General features: G+C 39.6%; 1 protein-coding gene across 1 annotated transcript in view; it reads right to left on the bottom strand.

The window, feature by feature from the left end:
* TGM6 (transglutaminase 6) overlaps window positions 1–18,217 on the bottom strand; it is a 36,933-nt gene that overhangs the window by 7,544 nt on the left and 11,172 nt on the right. Inside the window, 2 exon segments of the mRNA XM_007465428.1 lie at window positions 7,482–7,644; window positions 7,647–7,820. Of these exon segments, the coding sequence (XP_007465490.1) occupies window positions 7,482–7,644; window positions 7,647–7,820 (337 nt within the window).

The raw sequence follows: 18,217 nt of genomic DNA, 5'->3' as shown, positions 1-18,217 counted from the left end.
TAATAATAGGGAAAGATGGGAGGTGGTGAGGGGTATATGGAAACCCTCTGGACTTTCTGCTCATTTTTTCTGGAACCAAAACTGCTAAAAAAAGCCTATTAATTTAAAAAATTATAAATTTTAATAAATTATTTATATTTAATAGCTATATAATTTGTCTTAGTAATTCCATTTTTGTGAATGTATTCTAACAAAACAGTCCAAAATCTAGATCAAAAAAAGGGAATTTTTTTCACGAAGATGTTTACTTTAGTGCTTTTAAAAAATAGCAATAGCTGATAACTACCCAAAAGAAGGGAAAAGATAAAATAAATCACCATATATTTCTTTACAGATTATAATCCATTCAAATGATGTGAATGAAGAGTTTATAAAAATATTTAAATTACAATGTAATATGAAAAGAGCAGGGCACTAATGAGTGTTTGTGATATCATTAGAACTGTTTTTCTTTTTTTGGCAGGTTTTTAAAAAATTATTTATTTTGCTGCACTGGATCTTAGTTGCGACACATGGGATCTTTGTTGCCACGTGCAGGATCTTTAATTGTGGCAGGTGGGATCTTTAGTTGTGGCATGCAAACTCTTGGTTGTTGCATGTGGGATCTAGTTCCCTGATCAGGGCTCAAACCCGGGCCCCCTCCATTGGGAGCACAGAGTGTTAGTCACCAGGGAAGCCCCAGAACTGTTTTTCAAAAAGCAACAGGCATTAAAAATTTGGAAGGAAAACAGTAACAATTTGTAGGTGGGTGGCAGGATCATAGGTGATCTTTCCCTTCTGCTCTCTAAATCTTTAATGAATATGTATTACATTTTTTTTGAATTTTTGAATTTTATTTTATTTTTTTATACAACAGGTTCTTATTAGTTATCCATTTTATACATATTAGTGTATATATGTCAATCCCAATCTCGCAATTCATCACACCACACCCCACACCCCCGTCACTTTCCCCACTTGGCGTCCATACATTTGTTCTCTACATCTGTGTCTCTATTTCTGCCCTGCAAACTGGTTCATCTGTACCATTTTTCTCGGTTCCACATATATGGGTTAATATACGATATTTGTTTTTCTCTTTCTGACTTCACTCTGTATGACAGTCTCTAGATCCATCCACGTCTCTACAAATGACCCAATTTCGTTCCTTTTTATGGATAATATTCCACTGTATATATGTACCACATCTTCATTATCCATTTGTCGGTCGATGGGGATTTAAGTTGCTTCCATAAATAGTGCTGCAAATGGACATTGGGGTGCATGTGTCTTTTTGAATTATGGTTTTATCTGGGTATATGCCCAGTAGTGGGATTGCTGGGTCATATGGTAATTCTACTTTTAGTTTTTTAAGGAACCTCCATACTGTTCTCCATAGTGGCTGCATCAATTTACATTCCCATCAACAGTGCAAGAGGGTTCCCTTTTCCCTCCACCATCTCCAGCATTTGTTGTTTGTAGATTATCTGATGATGCCGATTCTAACTAGTGTGAGGTGATAATCATTGTAGTTTTGATTTGCATTTCTCTAATATTTAGTGATGTTGAGCAGCTTTTCATGTGCTTCTTGACCATCTGTATGTCTTCTTTGGAGAAATGTCTATTAGGTCTTCAGACCATTTTTTGATTGGGTTGTTTGTATTTTTAATATTCACCTGCATGAGCTGTTTATATATTTTGGAGATTAGTCCTTTGTCCATTGATTTGTTTGCAAATATTTTCTCCCATTCTGAGGGCTGTCTTTTCGTCTTGTTTGTAGTTTCTGTTGCTTTGTAAAAGCTTTGAAGTTTCATTAGGTCCCATTTGTTTATTTTTGTTTTTATTTCCATTACCCTAGGAGGTGGATCAAAAAGGTGTTGCTGTGATTTATGTCAAAGAGTGTTCTTCCTATGTTTTCCTCTAAGAGATTTATAGTGTCCAGTCTTATATTAGGTCTCTGATCAATTTTGAGTTTATTTTTGCATATGGTGTTAGGGAGTGTTCTAATTTTATTATTTTACATGTAGCCGTCCAGTTTTCACAGCACCACTTATTGAAGAGACTGTCTTTTCTCCATTGTACTTCCTTGCCTCCTTTGTCATAGATTAGTTGACCATAGGTGTGTGGGTTTATCTCTGGGATTTCTATCCTGTTCCATTGATCTATATTCTGTTTTTGTGCCAGTACAATGTCGTCTTGATTACTGTAGCTTTGTAGCATAGTCTGAAGTCAGGGAGTCTGATTCCTCCAGCTCCGTATTTTTCCCTAATGACTGCTTTGGCAATGCGGGGTCTTTTGTGTCTCCATACAAATTTTAAGAATTTTTGTTTTAGTTCTGTAAAAAGTGCCATTGGTAATTTGATAGGGATTGCATTGAATCTGTAGATTGCTTTGGGTAGTATAGTCCTTTTCACAATATTGATTCTTCCAATCCAAGAACATGGTATATCTCTCAATCTGTTTGTTTCATCTTTAATTTCTTTCATCAGTGTCTTATAGTTTTCTGCATACAGGTCTTTTGTCTCTCTAGGCAGGTTTATGCCTAGGTATTTTATTCTTTTTGTTGCAGTGGTAAATGGGAGTGTTTCCTTAATTTCTCTTTCAGATTTTTCATCATTAGTGTATAGGAATGCCAGAGATTTCTGTGCATTAATTTTGTATCCTGCAACTTTACCAAATTCATTGATTAGCTCTAGTAGTTTTCTGGTGGCATCTTTAGGATTCTCTACGTATAGTATCATGTCATCTGCAAACAGTGACAGTTTACTTCTTCTTTTGCAATTTGTATTCCTTTTATTTCTTTTTCTTCTCTGGTTGCCATGGCTAGGATTTCCAAAACTGTGTTGAGTAAGAGTGGTGAGAGTGGACATCCTTGTCTTTTTCCTGATCTTAGAGGAAATGCTTTCAGTTTTTCACCATTGAGAATGATGTTTGCTGTGGGTTTGTCATATATGGCCTTTATTATGTTGAGGTAGGTTCCCTCTATGCCCACTTTCTGGAGAGCTTTTATCATAAATCAGTGTTGAAATTTGTCAAAAGCTTTTTCTGCATCTATTGAGATGATCATATGGTTTTTATTCTTCAGTTTCTTAATATGGTGTATCACATTGATTGATTTGCGTATATTGAAGAATCCTTGCATTCCTGGGATAAACCCCACTTGATCATGGTGTATGATCCTTTTAATGTGTTGTTGGATTCTGTTTGCTATTATTTTGTTGAGGATTTTTGCATCTATATTCATCAGTGATATTGGTCTGTAATTTTCTTTTTTTGTATTATCATTGTCTGGTTTTGGTATCAGGATGATGGTGGCCTCATAGAATGAGTTTGGGAGTGTTCCCTCCTCTGCAATTTTTTGAAAGAGTTTGAGAAGGATGCATGTTAGCTCTTCTTGAAAAGTTTGAAAGAATTCACCTGTGAAGCCATCTGGTCCTGGACTTTTGTTTGTTGGAAGATTTTTACTCAGAGTTTCAATTTCATTACTTGTGATTGGTCTGTTCATATTTTCTGTTCTTCCTGGTTCAGTCTTGGAAGGTTATATCTTTCTAAGAATTAGTCCATTTCTTCCAGGTTGTCCATTTTATTGGCATAGAGTTGCTTGTAGTAGTCTCTTAGGATGCTTTGTATTTCTGCAGTGTCTGCTGTAACTTCTCCTTTTTCATTTCTAATTTTATTGATTTCAGCCTTCTCCCTCTTTTTCTTATGAGTCTGGCTAATGGTTTATCAATTTTATCTTCTCAAAGAACCAACTTTTAGTTTTATTGATGTTTGCTTTTGTTTTCTTTGTTTCTATTTCATTTATTTCTGCTTTAATCTTTATGATTTCTTTCCTTCTAGTAACTTTGGGTTTTGTTTGTTCTTCTTTCTCTAGTTCCTTTAGGTGTAAGGTTAGATTGTTTATTTGAGGTTTTTCTTGTTTCTTGAGGTAGGCTTGTATAGCTATAAACTTCCCTCCTAGAATTGCTTTTGCTGCATTCCATAGGTTTTGGATCGTCGTGTTTTCATTGTCATTTGTCTGTAGTTATTTTTTGATTTCCTCTTTGATTTCTTCAGTGATCTCTTGGTTATTTAGTAACGTATTGTTTAACCTCCATGTGTTTGTGTTTTTTACTCTTTTCCCCTGTAACTGTTTTCTTATCTCATAGAGTTGTGGTCAGAAAAGATGCTTGATATGATTTCAATTTTCTTAAATTTACTGAGGCTTGATTTGTGACCCAAGATGTGATCTATCCTGGAGAATGTTCTGTGCACACTTGAGAAGAAAGTGTAATCTGCTGTTTTTGGATGGAATGTCCTATAAATATCAATTAAATCTCTCTGCTCTATTGTATCATTTAAAGCTTGTGTTTCCTTATTTTCTCTTTGTATGATCTGTCCATTGGTGTAAGTGAAGTGTTAAAAGTCCCCCACTATTATTGTATAACTGTCGATTTCCTCTTTTATAGCTGTTAGCAGTTGCCTTATGTATTGAGGTGCCCCTATGTTGGGTTCATATATATTTATAATTGTTATATCTTCTTCTTGGATTGATTCCTTGATCATTATGTGGTGTCCTTCCTTGCCTCTTGTCACATTCTTTATTTTAAAGTCTGTTTTATCTGGTATGGGTATTGCTACTCCAGCTTTCTTTTGATTTCATTTGCATGGAATATGTTTTTCCATCCCCTCACTTTCAGTCTGTATATGTCCTTAGGTCTGAAGTGGGTCTCTTGTAGACAACATATATATGGGTCTTGTTTTTGTAACCATTCAGCAAACCTGTGTCTTTTGGTTGGAGCATATAATCTGTTCACATTTAAGGTAATTATTGATATGTATGTTCCTATGACCATTTTCTTAATTGTTATGGGTTTGTTTTTGTAGGTCTTTTTCTTCTCTTTTGTTTCTCACTTAGAGAAGTTCCTTTAGCGTTTGTTGTAGAGGTGGTTTGGTGGTGCTGAATTCTCTTAGCTTTTGATTGTCTGTAAAGCTTTTGATTTCTCTGTCAAATCTGAATGAGATCGTTGTTGGGGAGAGTAATCTTGGTTGTAGGTTCTTTCCTTTCATCACTTTAAATATATCATGTCACTGCCTTCTGGCTTGTAGAGTTTCTGCTGAGGAATCAGTTGTTCATCTCATGGGAGTTCCCTTGTATGTTACTTGGCATTTTCCACTTGTTTTCAATAATTTTTCTTTGTCTTTAATTTTTGTGAATTTGATTACTATGTGTCTTGGTGTGTTTCTCCTGGGTTTTTCCTGCCTGGTACTCTCTGTGCTTCCTGGACTTGGGTGGCTATTTCCTTTCCCATGTTAGGGAATTGTTTGACTATAATCTCTTCAAATATTTTTTTGGGTCCTTTCTCTCCCCTCTCCTTCTGGGACCCCTATAATGCAAATGTTGTTGCATTTATTGTTGCCTCAGAGGTCTCTTAGGCTGTCTTTATTTCTTTTCATTCTTTTTTCTTTATTCTGTTCCATGGCAGTGTACTCCACCATTCTGTCTTCCAGGTCATTTATCCGTTCTTCTGCCTCAGTTATTCTGCTATCGTTTCCTTCTAGTGTATTTTTCATTTCAGTTATTGTATCGTTCATCTCTGTTTGTTTGTTCTTTAATGATTCTAGGTATTTGTTCTTTAATTCTTCTAGGTCTTTGTTAAACATTTCTTGCATCTTCTCGATCTTTGCCTCCATTCTTTTTCCGAGGTCCTGGATCATCTTCACGACCATTATTCTAAATTCTTTTTCTGGAAGGTTGCCTATCTCTACCTCATTGAGTTGTTTTTCTGGGGTTTTATCTTCTTCCTTCATCTGGTACATTGCCCTCTGTCTTTTCATCTTGTCTATCTTTCTGTGAATGTGGTTTTTGCTCCACAGGCTGCAGGATTGTAGTTCTTCTTGCTTCTGCTGTCTGCCCTCTGGTGGATGAGGCTATCTAAGAGGCTTGTGCAAGTTTCTTGATGGGAGGGACTGGTGGTGGGTAGAGCTGGGTGTTGCTTTTGTGGGCAGAGCTCAGTAAAACTTTAATCTGCTTGTCTGCTGATGGATGGGGCTGGGTTCCTTCCCTGTTGGTTGTTTGGCTGGAGGCAACCCAACACAGGAGCCTACCCAGCTCTTTGGTGGGGCTGATGGCGCACTCTGGGAGGGCTTACTCCAAGGAATACTTCCCAGATGTTCTTCTGCCAGTGTCCTTGTCCTCACGGTGAGCCACAGCCATCCCCTGCCTCTGCAGGAAACCCTCCAACACCAGCAGGTAGGTCTGGTTCAGTCTCCTATGCGGTCACTGCTCCTTCCCCTGCGTCCCGATGTGACCACTACTTTGTGTGTGCCCTCCAAGAGTAGAGTCTCTGTTTCCCCTAGTCCTGTCAAAGTCCTGCAATCAAATCTTGCTAGCCTTCACAGTCTGATTCTCTAGGATTTCCTCCTCCCGTTGCTGGACTCTCAGGTTGGGAAGCCTGATGTGGGGCTCAGAACCTTCACTTCAGTGGGTGGACTTCTGTGGTATAAGTGTTCTCCAGCTTATGTGTCACCCACCCAGCAGTTATGGGATTTGATTTTATTGTGATTGCTCCCCTCCTACTGTGTCACTGTGGCTTCTCCTTTGTCTTTGGATGTGGGTTATGTTTTTTGGTGAGTTTCAGTGTCTTCCTGTCTATGATTGTTCAGCAGTTAGTTGTGATTCACGTGCTCTCACAAGAAGGAATGAGCGCAAGTCCATCTACTCTGCCATCTTGCTCCTGCTTTCCCCTACGTAGCTGTATTACTTTTAATATGAAAAAAGCCAGGAGAAAGTGTATGTTAATTAACATTTCCTTGTGAAGTGTTATTTTGTGATTTAGATTTTGTGAAAAATAAGTGACAGAAAAGCAAAAAATATGTGACACCTCCTTCACATATTTTCACATCCTGTGAAAACACACAAGGTTTCACTTAGCTGAAACTGGTTCAGAGGAACAATGTCTTTGTTTAATCGAATCATTCAGAATGTATGTGCTAGTGGGGCAGGGGAGAGAGAAAGAGAGGGACAGAGGAAGAATATAGGAGGAAAGGGGAGGGGAGAGGACTGAGGGTGGTTGTGGGTTGTAGCTGATGCCTGCAGAATTCTTGGGACAGGGCCTGGCACATGTAGGCACTTAATAAACATCTCTTACTGGTCCATTCCTCTCATACCAAACACCTGGAGTCAGATGAACTCTGAAATTTGTTGGATTTTAGAAAGGTAACACAGGGCATATTCCACATACTATGAAATGCTCTCAGCAGGTATTTATTCAGTGTGTAAATATTCATACTAAGTGGGATCACCTGACCATTATATGTTTGCCACTAGATGATTGTGTACTTTTATTACTATCTTCATTATTCAGCCCCTCTGAACCTCAGTTTTCTCATCTACAAATGCTCAGAAATATCCCTTTCTTTCCTGGGAATGAATGTAGGATGCCGGGAAGTCTGCCCACAACCCCAACCCTCCTGAAAAAGGATCTGGGCCAACCAGGTCCCACCCAGCTATGGAGTTCTTATCTTCTGGCCCCAGCTTCACTGCATGGGATTCTTGCAGGATCTCTGCCACCGGCTTGTGGGTGTAAAGTATGGTGGTACCGCTCATGTTGACTTGGACCCACTGGGCCCAGGACGTGAGGTTAGCCAAGCAAAGGACCAGCCTCAGGTCATGGCCCAGCACAGTGGCTCCAGCACCTTGAACTTTCCAGTGATGCTGGGCTTATTGGCAGGCTCCAGGAGGTCATCATGCCAGAGACCATGGCTGCCCACACTGTGGACCTGGGCCCTCCTTCCAGAGGCTTCCACTCTTAACAGCTTCTTCATGGTCTTGCTGTACACCTTTCTCTCCTTCTGGGATCCTGCAGGGCATTGGACATCATGAGGCAGGCATTCTCTCCTCTGCCACCTGTCCCAGGGCCAGCTCTTCTCATTTTCCCTTTTCTCTAGGTAAAACCACCACTCCATCCCCACTTTAACTTACCATGGCTGTCGGAGGTCTCAAATTGGAAGCTCAAGAGCCATATGCAGACCTCATCCATATGCATTGTGTTTGATTCTGGACTATTTAAATAAAATTTTAATCAGTTGCCAACAACTTCAGGTTAGTAAATCTCACATAACATAGATGTGTAGCCCCTCTGACAGCTGGATCTGAAGTCTCATATGATAATGATAGCTGACACTTTTGTAGACTTGCTATATTCCAGACACTGTAGTTCTAGGTGATACACACACATATGTACACACACACACACACACACACACACACACACACACACACACACACACACATATATTTTTGCCTAGGAGGAAGGTACTATATTATCATCCCCATTTTACAGATAAGGAACCCAAGGCACAGAGAAGTAAAGCAACTTGTAAGGGAGCTGGAATTTGAGCCCAGGCAGTCTGGCTACAACTCCCATGTTCTTAATCATGTTCCCTTCCCACTCTCTACATGGGAGTTATGGTCTAGAGCTGAGTAAGGGGTGCTCTCTCTGGAAGTACACTCCGTACTTGCTTGCTCTCCATGGTCTCCACCTGTAATTCTCCCACTGGCCTGCTGCACTCATGGCATGCCATCTGCAAGCTCCTGAAGACATGTGAGTTTAGGAACCCTGATCACCCACTTACCCTGTTGCTAGCACAGACTTCTCTCTCTCTTTTTTGATCTCCAGGTCAATACACAACCTGACAGCCCCCACCTCACGCCCAGGATGTTCCACAGGTGCCTCCAACCCAACCAAGCATGCCATCTTCTGCCTGGCAACATTCCCCATTTCAGCAAACAGCTCCACAATTCACCCAATGTACAAACTGGAAACTGGATGTGTCCTTGACTCTTCCCTCATCTTTACCACTCACAGGTGATCAGACAGCAAGTTCTGCCAAGCATCCTCATTGATCTCTGGAATCTTCCCCCTTCTCCCATCATTCTTTTCCCCTCATACCACTGTACAAAACGTCTCATCATCAGATCAGTTTGCCACCAGGTGACTGTGGACATTATTTTTACTATTATCATTACCCAGTCCCTCCAAGTCTCAGTTTCCCATCTATGAAGTGAGGACAAGAGATGCAAAGGCTAGGCCCCAAGCACAGTGCTCAAGAATGCCCCTCCTTTCCTGAGGACGTGGGCTGCATGCCCACTCTAGTCCTTTTTCCACCCTGATCCTTCCAAGATCCAACTCTGATAGTTCTGATTCCCTCATTGAACCCTGTGCTGTGCTGCTTCTTAAACGTTCTCCCAAGTACCTCTCTACTGTGTGACCTGGGCTTGAAGGGACACATGTGGACCTAAAGGTTCTTTAACATGTCATGTTTTATTATTAAAATGTATGTGAATTGTTCATTCTATTCCATAATGTACTCATAATATATTTTTACTAAGAAAATGTTTCATTTCCCTGCCAAAACTTCTAAAGTCAGTTTCTCAGGGAGGGCTTCTCTGGCCACCTGATTTTTTAAAACAGCTTTATTCAGATATACAATAATTCTATAACAAGCAATCCACCAGTTTAAAGGTTACAAGCCAGTGTTTTTTAGTACATTCACAGAGTCGTGCACTCATCACCACAATCTAATTTCAGAACAATTTCTGTCACCCCAAAGAAACTCTATAACCATTAGCAGTCACTTCCCGTTCCTCCCTGCCCCACCCATAGCCCTAGGCAACTGTTAATTTAATTTCTAATTTGCCTATTCTGGGCATTTCATATAAAGAGAATCATACAATGTGTGGTCCTTTGCGACTGGCTTTTTTTCACTTAACATAATATTTTTAGGGTTCATTCATGTTGTAGCATATATTGGTACTTGATTCCTTTTTATTGCTGAATAATACTCCATTGTATGGACAGACCACATTTTATTTATCCACTGACGGGTGTTAGGGTTGTTTCCACTCTAGCTATTTTGAATAATGTTGCTATGAAGGTTCATGTACAAGTTTTTGGGTGGATGTTTGTTTTCATTTCTTTTAGGTGTATATCTAGAAGTGCATCTGCTAGGTTGTTATGTTAACTCTGTGTTTAACATTGTGAGGAAGTGTCAAAGTGCTTGCACCATTTTACCTTCCCACCAGCAATGTACAAGTGTTCCAATTGCTCTACAATCTCACCAACTCTTATTGTCTGTCTTTTTGCTTATAGCAGTTCTAGTGGATATGAAGTGGTATGTTGTTGTGGTTTTGATTTGCATTTCCCTGATGATTAATGATGCTAAGCACTTTTTCATGTTTATTGGTCATTTGTATATTGTCCTTGGAGAAAGGTCTTCAAATCCTTTGCCCATTTAAAAATTGGGTTATTTATCTATTTATTTCTGAGCTATAAGAATTATTTATATATTATGGATACAAATCCCTTATTAGATACATGATTTGCAAATATTTTCTGTTCTGTGGCTTTTCTTCTTTCTTGATGGAATCATTTGTAGTACAAGTTTTTAATTTTGATGAAGTCCGATTTATCAATTTTTTCTTCTGTCATTTACGCTCTTGATGTCATATCCAAAAAGGTTCTGTTTAACTCAAGCTCATGAAGATTAACTCCTGTTTTCTTCTAAAAGCTTGTAATTTTAGCTCTTCGATATAAGTCAATGATCCATTTGAGTTAATTTTTGTGTACTGTGTGATGTAGGAAGCCCATTTTATTCCGTGCATGTGGATAATTAGTGGTCCCAGCACCATCTGTTGAGAAAACTGTTCTCATTCTTTCCCCACTGAATTGTCTTGGCACCCTTGTCAAAATCAATTAAACATACTTTTAAGAGTTTATTTCTGGATTCTATTTCATTGATCTATATGTCCATTCTTATGCCAGTATCACACTATCTGGGTTATTGTATATTTATAGTAAGTTTTGAATTTGGGAAGTTTGAGCCCTCCAACTTTGTTCTTCTTTTCCAAGATTGTTTTGGCTATTCTGGGTCCCTTGAATTTCCAAGTGAATTTTAGGAACAGCTTGTCAATTTTGGAAAAAACTTAGCTGGAACTTTGATAGGGGTTTCATGGATTCTGTAGGTCAATTTTGGGGCATTGCTACCTTAAAAAAATAAAGTCTTTCAATCCATGAAAATGGGATGTCTTTCCATTTACTGAAGTCTTTAATTTCTTTCAACAGTGTTTTGTAGTTTTCATTGTACTAGACTTGCTCTTTTTTTGTTAAATTTATTGTTAAGTATTTTATTATTTTTGATGCTATTGTAAATGGATTTGTTTTCTTAATTTTATTTTCAGATTATACATTGCTAGTGTCCTGAAATACAATTTTTTTTTTGCGGTATGCGGGCCTCTCACTGTTGTGGCCTCTCCCACTTCGGAGCACAGGCTCCGCACGCGCAGGCTCAGTGGCCATGGCTCACGGGCCCAGTCGCTCTGCGGCATGTGGGATCTTCCTGGACCGGGGCACGAACCCACGCCCCCTGCATCGGCAGGCGGACTCCCAACGACCGTGCCACCAGGGAAGCCCTACAATTAATTTTTAAAAATTGATCTTGTGTTCTACAATTTTTCTGAACTCATTTATTAACTCTAATAACTTTTAGTGGATTCCTTAGGATTTTATATATACAAGATCATATCATGTGCAAATAGAGATAGTTTTACCTCTTCCTGGCAAATCTGGAAATTCTTCTATTTCTTTACTTTCCCTCCCACCCTCCCCTCCTACCTTCCTTCCTTTTCTTTCTTTTACTTTATTTTTTCTTCTTTCTTTTTACTTTTTAAAAAATTATGGTAAAATATACATAATATAAAATTTACCATCTTAACCATTTTTAAGTGTGCACTTCAGTGGTATTAGGTACATTCCTATTGTTGTGCTATCTTCACCATCATCCATTTCCAGAACTCTTTTCATCTTGCAAAACTGAAACTCTGTGTTATTAAACAATAACTTCCCATCCCTCCTCTCCCAGCCACTGGCATCCACCATTCTACTTCTTCTCTTTAAGAATTTCACTACTCTAGATACCTCATACAAGTGGAATTGTATGGCATTTGTCCATGTGGGACTGGCTTATTTCATTAGCATCATGCCGTCAAAGCTTCATCCATTTGTAGCATGTGTTAGAATTTCCTTCCTTTTTAAGGTTGGATAATATTCCATTGTATGTATATACCGCATTTTGTTTATCCATTCATCTCTTGATGGACACTTGGATTGCTTCCATGTTTTTTTAGCTATTGTGAATAATGCTGCTATGAACATGGGTGTAATATCTCTTCAAGTCCCTGTTTTCAGTTCTTTTGGATATATATTCAGAAGTGGAATTGCTGGATTATCTGATAATTATATCTTTAATATTATGAAGAACTTCAATACTGTTTTCCACAGTGGCTGCACCATATAAAAATCCCAGCAACAGTGCACGTGTTCTAATTTCTCCACATCCTTATCAACACTTGTGCTTTTCTTACTTTCTTCTTCCCTCTCCTCCTCCATCCCTTTCTTCCTTTCTTCTTTCTTTCCTTCCTGACTTCTTTCCTTCTGTGATAGTAGCCACCCTAATGGGTATGAGGTGATATCTCATTGTGGTTTTCATTTTCATTTCCATAATGATCAGTGATGTGAGCATATTTTCATGTGCTTTTTGGTCATTTGTATATCTTCTTTGGAGAAATGCCTATTCAATCCTTTGCCCATTTTTTTTTTTTTTTTTTTGCTGTCGAGTGTTTAGAGTTGTCTATATATTCTGGATATTAACCTCTTTTCAGATACGTGATTTGAAAATATTTCCTCCTATTCTACAGGTTTCCTCTGTTGATAATGTCACAAAAGTTTGATGAGGTCCAATTTGTCTTTCTTTTTTTACCTTTGCCTTTGGTATCATATCCAAGAAATCACTGCCAAATTCAATGTCATGAAGCTTTTCTCCTGTGTTTCCTGTTAAGAGTTTTATAGTTTTAGGTCTTACCTTTAGGTCTTTGATCCACTTTCAGTTAATTTTTGTGTATGGTGTAAGGTAAGGGTCCAAATTCATTCTTTTACATGTTGATATCCAGTTTTCCCAACACTGTTGAAAAGATCTCTATTTTTTCCTTGACTAATTTCCTTGGCTAATACTTCCATCACAATGTTGAACAAAATGGCAATGGTGTACAACATTGTATTTTCCTCATCTTAGGGGGAAAGCATTCAATCTTTAACCATTAAATATGATGTTAACCTGTAGAAGACTTTTATCAGGCTAAGTTCACTTCTATCCTTAATTTGTTGAGAACTTTTTATCATGAAGGTGTGTTGGATTTTGTTAAATATTTTTCTGCATGTATTGAGATGATCACGTGGTTTTTGTCCGGTTTTTCTATTGATATGGTATATTACATTAATTAGTTTTCAATGTTAAACCCATCTTGCATACCTGTAATAAACCCTTGGTCATGGCATATAATCCTTTTTATGTGTTGTTGGATTCACTTTGCTAGTATTTTTGTTGACAATTTTTGCTTCTATGTTCATAAGGGATATTGATCTCTAGTTTTCTTTTCTTGTGATGTCATTATCTGGTTTTGCTATCAGGATAATATTAACCTAATAGAAAGAATTGGGAAATGTTCCCTCCTATATTTTGGGAGGAGTTTGTGAAGAATTGGTATTAATTCTTCTTTTAATGTTTGGTAGAATTCACCAGTGACATCATATGGGTCTGGTCTTTTCTTTGTGGGAAGTTTTAAATTACTACTCCAATATCTTTACTTATTATAAATCTATTCAGATTTTCTAATTCTTCCTGAGGCAATTTTGGTAATTCTTAGAGGAATTTGTCCATTTTATCTAAAGTTATCTAATATGTTGGTAAATAGTTGTTCATTCTGTCTCCTAATGAACTGTTTTATTCACAACTCTTCTGACACCAAATGTGTGGGAGTTTTCCACACCAACCAACTCTCCAACTCTCTGGTCACCACGTGGCTGTCCTGCATTTGAATTCAATCCAGACTCTAACTACCTGGAGTTAATGTCAGATTCCACAGATTTAAAGGCTCAGTCCAAGACTGCCCGCAATTCAGACACCAGTCACAAGCATTGGGTGCCCAAGTTACCTACACTTCTGTTTGACTTGGTTACAAATTGGGGGTTACCATGACTGTCCTGGCCCCAGGTTCAGTAATTTGCTAGAGCAGTTCACAGAACAGAAAAACAGTTTAGTTACTATTACCAATTTATATTAAAGGATATAACTTAGGAATAGGCAAATAGAAGAGATAAACAGAAGAAACATAGGGCAAGGCAGAGGGAGGGGGGAGGTAGCATGGAGCTTCCATGCCATTTTTGGGAGGGTAACCCTCTTAGTCCCTGGATGTGTTCACCAACCTGGTAGCTCTCTGCACCCTGTGTTTAGGGGTTTTTATGACAGTTTAATTATATAGGCATGATTGATTAAATTATTGGCCATTGGCATTTAACTCAATCTCCTGTCCCTTTCCCATCACCAGAGGTTCAGGTGAAGTGTAAAGTTCTAATCTTGTAAGCATGGTTTTGGCCTTTTTGGTAACCAGCCCCATCCTGAGCTACCTGGGGACCCCCAGCCACCTGTCATCTCATTTCCATACAAAAGACACTCTTATCACTCCAGAGATTCCAAGGGTTTTTAGGAGCCATGTCCAGGAACTGGGGACAAAGACCAATTAGTTATTTTTTTTACCACACCCCTTATAATTTTTTTGTAAGGTTGGTAGTGATGTCCTCTCTGACCTTAGTAATATGAGTCTTCTCTCTGTCCAGCTAAAGATTTGTAGTTTTGTTGATCTTTAAAAAAAATCAACTTTTGGTTTTATTGATTTTCTTCATTGTTTTTTATTTATTTCTCCTCTAATCTTTCTTATTTCCTCTTTCTGCTTTCTTTGGGTTTTATTTGCTCTACTTTTTCTAGTTTCTTAAGGTGGAAGGTTAGGTTATTTACTTGAGATCGCTCTTCTTTAATATAAGTATTTATAACTATAAAGTTCCCTCTAGGTACTGCTTTATCTTGCCTCATAAATTTTGGCATGTTGTGTTTTCATTTACTTTCATCTCAAAATATTTTCTAATTTCACTTGTGATTTCTTCTTTGACCCACTGATTATTTAGGTGTATGTATTGCTTCATTTCCACATATTTGTGCATTCCCCAAATTCCTTTCTGATTTTGATTTCTAATCTCATTCCATTGTGATCAGAGGATATACTTTGTATGATTTCAATCCTTTAAAATTTCTGAGGTTTGTTTTATGGATGAGCATATGGTCAATTCTGGATTATGTTCTATTTGGACTTGCCAAGAATGTGTATTCTGCGTCTACAGTGTGGGTCTTCTATAGATATCTGTTAGTGATCACCTGATTTTAATGACAAATGTTCACTTCCTCCCAATCTGTTCCAAAAATCCTTCTCTGCTTTATTTTCCCCCAGAATACTTATCACCATCTGAGATACTATTTATTTTACTTTTTCTTAACTTCTAACTGCCCCACTAGAATGTTAGCCCCTTTAAGGCAAGGGTCATACATGTTTTGTTCTCTGGGTACCTGGCACACAGCATATGTTCAATAAATATATATCAATACAGAGAAATGTGAAAATGTGCCTCATGTATCTCATAACATAAGCCAGTCTTACAATCAATAAAGCAAGGCCCTCCGACATATGGATCAAAGTCCTTAGGCATTCAAAGCCCATTATGTGCTATCAGCCTGCATTCATTCATTCATACGAATCCATATTTGAGCATCACTATGTGGTAGATGCTGAAACAGGAGCTGGAGATACAGCAGAAGACAAAATAGTCAGGTTTCCAGCCATACCAGAACTCACAGTCTAGTTGGTGGGGAAATAATAAATATTCAAGCAAATATCAGATTGTGATATGTACTTAGAAGGAAGCCAGGAGGGTCCTGAGACCCCTGGTCAGGCAGACTTGGGATGAAGTCAGCAGGACCTTCCCAGGCAGAGAAAGCATACTGTGCAAAGTCCTTTAGGTATAAAAGAGCCTCCAATGGCCCTTTCACACTTGCTATTGCCTGAACAAGCTGTGCCTTCCCCCATGCTGTTCCCTTGGCCATTTTGTACTTTGGCAGGCAGACAGCAACACGCTGTGCTGGGACTGTCTGCTTTCCTGTTCATCTTGTCCACTCTCCTACCTGGCTCTTGGGGGACCCACTAAATGCAAGAAGGAAGGGAGGGAGAAGGGCACAGCAGAGAAGTGCAGAAAGAGACAGACAGCAGAGTAACAGAGAGGGAGAGAGAGGGTGGAAGGGGAGTTCCCTGGGGTCTGGTCACTGGGTCTCTGTGGATAAGCCTCTGAGCTCCAGCCCCACAGCCACTGGATGTGCTGGCTGGCCAGGCCCTGATCAACAGGTGCTTGGTCTTCCCCACTCACAGGCTTTAGTGGGCAGAATATTGTCCCACTAAATGGTATGTCCAAGTCCTAACCCCTGGTACCTGTGAATATAACCTTATTTGGAAATAGGGCCTTTGTAGATTAATTAAGTATCCTGGGATAAGATCACCCTGGATTTACTGTGGGACCTAAAGTCAATGATTGATTTCATTGTAAGAGAAAGGAAATGGAGATTTGAGACACATAGGAGGAAAGAAGGCCGTGTGGATGCAGAAATTGGAGTGATGCAGCCACAAGCCAAAGAATGCAGGGGCCATCAGCAGCTGGAAGAATCAAGGAAGGATTCTCCCCTAGAGCCTTTGGAGGGAGTATTGTCCTGCTAAACCTTGATTTTGAACTTCTGGCCTCTAGAACTGTGAGAGAATAACTTTCTGATGGTTTAAGCTGCTACATTTGTGGTAATTTGTTATGGAAGCCCTAAGAAGCTAACAGGCAGGGCCAGAGGCAGGTGGCTGAACTGCCAACCTGGCTCCCCTGCAAACCCCTGCAAGCCCCTGGCACTTGCCTCTGTGTTTAGTGCCTCTGCCTGAAGGTTAGCGGGGGAAGCTGCCTTCCTCCACTCTACTCTGAAGCCTGTTGCAGAAAGCCCACCTGAATCTGAGGACGGCCAGTGAGTTTTTTGTACACAGTTTCCTTTGTTTGGAAGGCTGGTTCCTCTTTGCTCAGCATTCAGGCTGACTCAGGGGTAGGGGCAAAGCACATTGTCCCCAAGGACTCTGAATCTGCTCTATCATGTATCCTCCTTCAGTGGACAGAGCAAGCAGACAGGCCCTGCCATTTCATCCACAGAATGGGATGCCCGTGGCTTGGATGAACAGCACTGCTTATAGTGAATCTGGAATCAAGATGCATAGGGTCCTCTCCTATAATGCCTTCCCAACCCTTCAACTCCTGGCTAAATCTACTCCCTTCAGGATCACTTCCCATGGGATGTTCTTCTTGCCCTCTCCTCCCTGGCTGGTTAGCACCCTGTCCTCTGTGCTTCCTCAGCCTTCTGGCCTCCCCAACACAGTACAGCTGATCACCCTGTACCGTCCTGATGCTGTCCGCTCACCAGATGGTGAATCCTCTGGGCACTTCTCTTTCTCCCCTGCCTCTAAATCATGCCTGACACTTAGGGGTGCTTTATTTCTTGAGCACATAAAAGAACCTGGCACGGTACATGGCACATTGTGGGCACTCATGGAAGAGAGAAGCAGTCTAGCAGAGTGGAGAGGCAGAGGCTCTGAGATTACACAGAGGCTCTGGTTAGCATTCCAGCTCTTCTAGGTTTTGGAAACTTGGGGAAGTTACTTAACCTTCCTATGCTTCAACTTGCTTATGTAAGACGGGGTTTTTATGAATATTAAATGAAATAATGTGCAGACATTGCTTATCACCATGTTTAACAATATTTAGATGCTATTATTATTATTAACCTAGATGTAAAATCACTTGCCCCACAGTGAGCAATCAACAGTAGATAATATTATAATTAGATAGCGCAGCCAAGCGTAAAGGAATAGCATGGGCTCCGGAGCCAGACTTGCCACTCACTGGCTGTGTCCCTTCACTGAGTCCACTTCCCTCTGTGCACCTCTGCTTTTTCCTCTATCAAATAAATGTTATACCAGCGTCTACCTTACAAGCTTGTGGGAACTGCTTCGTAAGCATTTGTTAAATAATAGAATGAAAAAACATGTGAACGTGGCCAGCCCACAGTGGGACTCAGCAGTGGTGACTACTGTTATTGGCATCTTGTAACAGGATGTTGATTTCTCATATGGCCATGGCTAAAGCCTAGGATAAGAGACCCCAAAGACCCCGTATTCTAAGTTTTAGAAACTCCCAGCAGATGGGACCAGGCATCAACCTGAAGGACTTATGAGAGAAGT

Source organism: Lipotes vexillifer, unplaced genomic scaffold (assembly GCF_000442215.2).
Source record: "Lipotes vexillifer unplaced genomic scaffold, Lipotes_vexillifer_v1.1 scaffold875, whole genome shotgun sequence".
Classification (NCBI taxonomy): Eukaryota; Metazoa; Chordata; class Mammalia; order Artiodactyla; family Lipotidae; genus Lipotes; species Lipotes vexillifer.
Note: the sequence above shows the minus strand (reverse complement) of the source record. Positions and strands in the feature narration are given on the sequence as shown.